Source organism: Chiloscyllium plagiosum, chromosome 5 (genome assembly GCF_004010195.1).
Source record: "Chiloscyllium plagiosum isolate BGI_BamShark_2017 chromosome 5, ASM401019v2, whole genome shotgun sequence".
Lineage (NCBI taxonomy): Eukaryota > Metazoa > Chordata > Chondrichthyes > Orectolobiformes > Hemiscylliidae > Chiloscyllium > Chiloscyllium plagiosum.
Window position 1 is genome coordinate 114,093,235 of NC_057714.1, and position 6,387 is coordinate 114,099,621.

The 6,387-nt window shown below is 49.8% G+C and overlaps 1 protein-coding gene across 2 annotated transcripts in view; it reads left to right on the forward strand.

The window, feature by feature from the left end:
* The window catches only part of LOC122550160 (vasoactive intestinal polypeptide receptor 1-like), a 94,125-nt gene that overhangs the window by 59,169 nt on the left and 28,569 nt on the right, over positions 1–6,387 (forward strand). For both annotated transcript variants that reach the window (XM_043690843.1, XM_043690844.1), the window contains exons 7-8: positions 1,201–1,354; positions 5,406–5,466. In XM_043690843.1, coding sequence (XP_043546778.1) covers positions 1,201–1,354; positions 5,406–5,466 — 215 coding nt within the window. The remainder of the gene's footprint in view (positions 1–1,200; positions 1,355–5,405; positions 5,467–6,387) is intronic.

Genomic DNA, 6,387 nt, shown 5'->3' on the forward strand with positions numbered 1-6,387 from the left:
TGGGGAACCTTATCGAACGCCTTGCTGAAATCCATATACACCACATCAATCGGTTTACTCTCATCTACCTGTTTGGTCACCTTCTCAAAGAACTTAATAAGGTTTGTGAGGCACGACCTATCCTTCACAAAACCATACTGACCATCCGTAATCAAATTATTCTTTTTGAGATGATTATAAATCCTCTCTTATAACCAAGGGGCTCGTGGGTTCAAATCTCACTGTGGCATCAGGTGGAAATTAAATTCTATTCATAAATCTGCAATTGAAAAGCTGGTCCATTGATAACGACCGAGATAGTCATCGATTGCTGGAAAAACTCCATCTAGGTCACTAATGTCCTTCAGGGAAGGAGATCTGCCATCCAAACCCGACCTGGCCCTCCATGTGACTCCAGACCCACAGCAACGTGGTTGGGTCCTATCTGCCCTCTGTAAGGGCCTGAGCAAGACACTCAGTTCAAGGGTCAACTAGGGATGGGCAACAAACACTGGCTTTATCTTTGACCCCCCCACCATGTCTCATGAAAGAATTACTCTTTAACAAAGTGATAAGGAAGTTTTTTCAATGGGTGAGTGGTTAGAGTATGGAATGTACTGGCTGGAGAGATGGTGGAGGGCAGGTTCAATATAAGGAAGGAGAGGGTTGGGTGGTTGTTTGGTGCAACAGGGAATAGGATTGAACCCTCGGCACAGGAGCAATGGGCCAAATGGCCTTTTTCTGCACTGCAGCAGTTCTGTGATTTGTTGTAGTCTCATGTTGGCAATCGATCCGGTGGGCGATTTAGTAACAACCTCCATCCCTCGCTCAGAGTATGGGGATGTACCAGCCCGTGAATGGAGAGTATGGGAATGTACCAGCCCATGAGGGAATGTACCAGCCCGTCAGTGGAGAGTGTGGGAATGTACCAGCCCCTGAGGGAATGTACCAGCCCATGAGTGGAGAATGTGGGAATGTACCAGCCCATGAGTGGAGAATGTGGGAATGTACCAGCCCATGAGTGGAGAATGTGGGAATGTACCAGCCCATGAGTGGAGAATGTGGGAATGCATTTCCGCTGAACAGAAAACAAGGGGAGGCTGATGGAGGAATCAAGGCTACGCAGAGATTCATTGAGGAGCTTGGAGACCAGTTAGCTCAAAGCAACCCTTCCTAATTCTGGGTGGATCAATGTCATTTCCTCTTTTTCACGTTCTCCAGGCGACCTGTAAAGCTGTAGTCACCCTCTTCCAGTACTGCACCCTGGCCAACTTCACATGGCTCATGGTCGAAGGATTGTACCTCCAGACCCTGCTCAGCCTTGCCTTTGTATCGAACAAAAAGTACTTCTGGTTGTACTGTTTCATCGGTTGGGGTCAGTATTTCACGTTTGTGGAGGGCCGGGGATTGGGTTGAGGTGGGGGGGGGGTTGGAGGTGGGGAGCTGGTGTCGGTCGTTGGGCCTGTGTGGGGATGTGACGGGGGGAGGGGGGTGGAGCGTGCTGGGCATGACCATTGGTGGCTCACTCAGTTGGCGTTTCTGGAAGAGGGGCTCGAGGCTCAGAGTGGAGGGATGATCTGATGGTCGAATGGATATTTCTCCTGCCCAGCCTAGACTCCAAACATTAACTTCACTCAAACAGAGTCCAAGTCCACAAGTTTAGCAGGAGCTTCATTTCGATTAATTGCACCCCATAAAACTCAGCCTTCCCCACTCAAGACCAGCTCCCCATGCTTACATGACTGAGTGAGCGTTCATTAATACATCCGTAGCCTGGTTTCCCTCGTTTCATTCGGTCTCAGCCATTCCTTCAGAGCAGGTGCGATGTTAGCACCAGCGAGTCGTGGTTAGGGTGTGCAACATCTTGTCTGAAAGGATGGTTGGGTTGGCACATTGGACCAGTGGTTGCCTCTGCTACCTCAGTGTGGCGCTGGAAAAGCACAGCAGGTCAGGCAGCATCCGTGGAACAGGAGGATCAATGTTTTGGGCAAAAGCCCTTCATCAGGAATGAGGCTTGTGGGCCAAGGGCTGAGAGATAAATGGGAGGGGGCTGGGGGGAAGGGAGCTGCGAATGTGATAGGTCAATGAAGGTGAGGGAGAAGGTGATAGGTCAGAGGGGAGCGTGGAGCTGATAGATGAGAAGGACGATGGACAGGTAGGATAGGCCCAGAAGGCAGTGCTGAGTTGGAAGGTTGGATCTGGGATAAGGTTGGGGGAGGGGAGATGAGGAAGCTGTTGAAATCCACATCTATTTCGTGTGGTCGCAGGGTCTCAAGGCTGAATATGAGCCGTTCCTCCTCCAGGTGTCAGGTGGTAATGGTTTGGTGATGGAGGAGGCCCAGGACCTGCATCTCCTTGACAGGCTCTCTGAAACGATCCACAAGGAGGTGTCCTGTCTCCCCGATGTAGAGGAGACCACATCAGGTGCAACGGATACAGTAGATGACATTGGTGAAGGTATAGGTGAATTTCTGATGGATGTGGAAGGATCCCTTGGAGCCTTGGACAGAGGGAAGGGGGTAGGTTTTACACATCCTCCAGTGACACGGGAAGGTAAGTTTCCTCATTCCCCTCCCTGCGCCTTATCCCAGTCCCAACCCTCCAACTCAGCATCGCCCCCGCCTTGACTTGTCCTACCGGTCCATCAACTTTCCCAGCTATCCACTCCACCCTCTTCTCTGACCTGTCACCTTCTCCACCACCTTTATAGACATATCACATTCTTAGCTACCTTCCTCCCAGCCCTACCCCGCCCCTCCTCCTATTTATCTCCCTTGGCCCACAAGCCTCATTGCTGATGAAGGGCTTATGCCTGAAACATTGATTCTCCTGCTCCTCGGATGCTGCCTGACCTGCTGCGCTTTTCCAGCATCACACTCTCAACTCTGATCTCCAGCATCTGCGGTCCTCACTTTCTCCTACTACCTCATCGTGCCAGGGATCCCAGCCTCGGGCAACTGTCTGCGTGGAGTTTGCACCTTCTCCATTTTCTCCCACAATCCAAAGATGTGCAGGTTAGGGTGGATTGGCCGCGGGAATTGGCACATAGTGTGCAGGGATGTTCAGGTTAGGCGGGCCCTTAATGGGAAAAGTTAAATATCACACAACACCAGGTTACAGTCCAACAAGTTTATTTGGAAGCACTAGCTTTCGGAGCGCTGCTCCTTCATCAGGTAACTCATGGGACAGGATCATAGGACACAGAATTTATAGTAGAAGATCAAAGTATCATACAATATATTAGATAAACCTAGAAGGTACCTCAGGTAAGGGGAGAGGATGAGGATCTGGGGTCTCCATGGTAACCTCAGCTGGCATGAGAATTGAACCCACGCTGTCACTATCATTCAGTATTGGAAACCAGCCGTCCAATCAACTGAGCTAACCAACCCTTAACAGCAATCCTGCCATCACACCAATGGGTATTTTTAACCAGCCTACCTAGACACATATTGACACAGGTCTGGGGTGTGTGGGGACTGAAGCCAGGTTAGATTAGATTACTTACAGTTTGGAAACAGGCCCTTCGGCCCAACAAGTCCACACCGACCCGCCGAAGCGCAACGCGCCCAGACCCATTCCCCTACATTTACCCCTTATCTAACACTACGGGCAATTTAGCATGGCCAATTCACCTGACCTGCACATCTTTGGACTGTGGGAGGAAACCGGAGCACCCGGAGGAAACCCACGCAGACATGGGGAGAATGTGCAAACTCCACACAGTCAGTCGCCTGAGGCGGGAATTGAACCCGGGTCTCTGGCGCTGTGAGGCAGCAGTGCTAACCACTGTGCCACCGTGCCATGCCAGATCTTTCTGGCTCAGAAGTGAATGCACTACCATAGAGCCATTCATCGTGGAAACAGACCCTTCATCCATGCCAACCCGTTTCCCAAACTAAACTCGTTCCATTTGCCAATGTTTGGCCCATATCCCTCTAAACCTTTCATCTCTTTAATCACTTAGAATGGGTTTTGATTAATTAAATACAGGGATGGGGTGGGTCTGGGTGGGATGCTCTTCAGAGGGTTAGTGTGGTCTTGATGGACTGAATGGCTTGCTTCCACGCTGTAGGAATTCTATGACTCAAGGCAGAAACCCTCACAACATGTGCAAACAGTGGGAAAGGCAATGGTCGAATGGTGGCAAGGTCACTGGACTCGTAAACCAGCAGACCGAGGAGGAAGGGGTTCAAATCTCACAGCGACTGGTAGAATGTAGATCTCATTGATTGAATAAATCTGGGATTGAAAATTCATCTCAATATTGACAACAGTGAGCACTACCATTGATCATTCTTAAAATGAAGTGAAAGGTACATTACCTAAAACTCAACTGGACTTTCCACATCAACATTGTGGGCTGCTCCCAAAGCCTGTTCACCATCTCCAGGGCACAAGTCAGGAGGGTGATGGAATACTCCCCACTTGCCTGGATGGGGGAAGCCCCAACAACACTCAAGAAGCTTGACACCATCCAGGACAAAGCAGCACCCGCTTGATTGGCCCCACATCCACAAACATCCACTCCCTTCACCGATACTCAGTAGCAGCAGTGTGTACTATCTACAAGATGCACTGCGGAAATTCATCAAAAATCCTCAGACAGCATCTTCCAAACCCACGAGCACTTCCATCTTGAAGGACAAGGGGCAGCAGGTACATGGGAACACCACCCCCTGCAAGTTCCCCTCCAAGTCACTCACCATCCTGATTTGGAAATATATCACCGTTCCTTCACTGTCACTGGGTCAAAAATCCTGGAACTCCCTCCCAAAGGGCATTGTGGGTCAACCCACAGCAGGTGGACTGCAGCGGTTCAAGAAGGCAGCTCACCCCCACCTTCTCAAGGGGGCAACTAGGGACGGGTAATAAATGCTGGGCCCAGTCAGCGACACCTGTGTTCCACAAGTGAATAAATAAGAATACCAATTAACCTGGCCTGGCCGACATGTGACTCCAGACTCACAGCCATGTGGTCAACTCTTAACTGCCTTCTGTCTTACCTACGTAGTGACCTCTTCAGAACAGGAGTAACGTTTTGAGTCCGGTGTAACTCTTTTTCAGAAGTGAAGAGGTGTCATACCAGACTTGAACGTTAACTGTTTTTCTCTCTCCTGCTCGCCGCCAGACCTGCTGAGTTCCTCTAGGATTTGTTTGAGGAGACACGGTTGAGAGAAGAGGGAAACGAGATGGGCAAGGGATGTGGTGGGTGCGTGTGACTCAGGGCGGGGCCAACGCAGAGATTAAAATCCGACACAATTTGCTCACCTCCGCTGATTTTTAATCGATGTTGAGTAGTATCAATGCCGTTGAGGTAAAGTTTGGATATTTGATATATAATCAGAATAACTGGCATGTTAACTAATACCTCAAAGCGTTTGAGAAGCTGAGTCGTAAACACCATTTTGTCCCATCTCTCCTAGGGGCTCCAACCATTGTAATTGTGATTTGGATTATTGTGAAGCTAAGTGTGGATAACAGAAGGTAAGTCAAAATCACACCAGGGCCTGACTTTAACTCTGCATGCATGGGGTGTGAGTAGAAACACAGAAATTAGGAACTGGTGGAGGCCAATCAGCCCACTCCCCCCAATGTGATCATGGCTGATCACCCAACTCAGTGCCCTGTTCCTACTTTCTGCCCCTAAAGGCCTCACTTATTTCACTCCCTCCCTGAGGAATTCGTCCATCCTCAAAGTCCCACCAAACCCCTGGAGGCTGCTGTCTCATGAGGGAGAAACAGCAGGTGACGGGTTTAACCTGAGGGTCACCACATCCTTCAGGTGAGGGGAGAGGTCGAGAAGGTGGGATCGCCATGGTAACCTCAGCTGGTGTGAGAGTTGAACCCACGCTGTCACTGTCATTCTGCGTTGGAAACCAGCCGTCCAATCAACGGAGCTAACCAACCCTCAACAGCAATCCTGCCATCACACCAATGGGTATTTTTAACCAACCTACCTAGACACATATTGACACAGGTCTGGAGTGTGTGGGGACTGAAGCCAGATCTCTCTGGCTCAGAGGTGGATGCACTACCATAGAGTCAAACATCAGGGAAACAGACCCTTCGTCCATTTTCCCAAGCTAAACATGTTCCGTTTGCCAATGTTTGGCCCATATCCCTCTGAACCTTTCATATCCACATACCTGTCTGAATGCCTCGTAAATACTGTAATTGTACCAGCCTCCACCACAACCTCTGGCAGCTCATTCCACACACGTACCACCCTCTGTGTGAAAAAGTTGCCCTTCAGGTTCATTTGACATCTTTCCCCTTTCACCTTAAACCTATGCCCCTCAGTCTCAGATTCCCCTACCCTCGGGAAAAGACCTTGTCTATTTACCCTATCCATGCCCCTCATGATTTTATAAACCTCTATAAGGTCAGCCCTCAGTCTCTGATGCT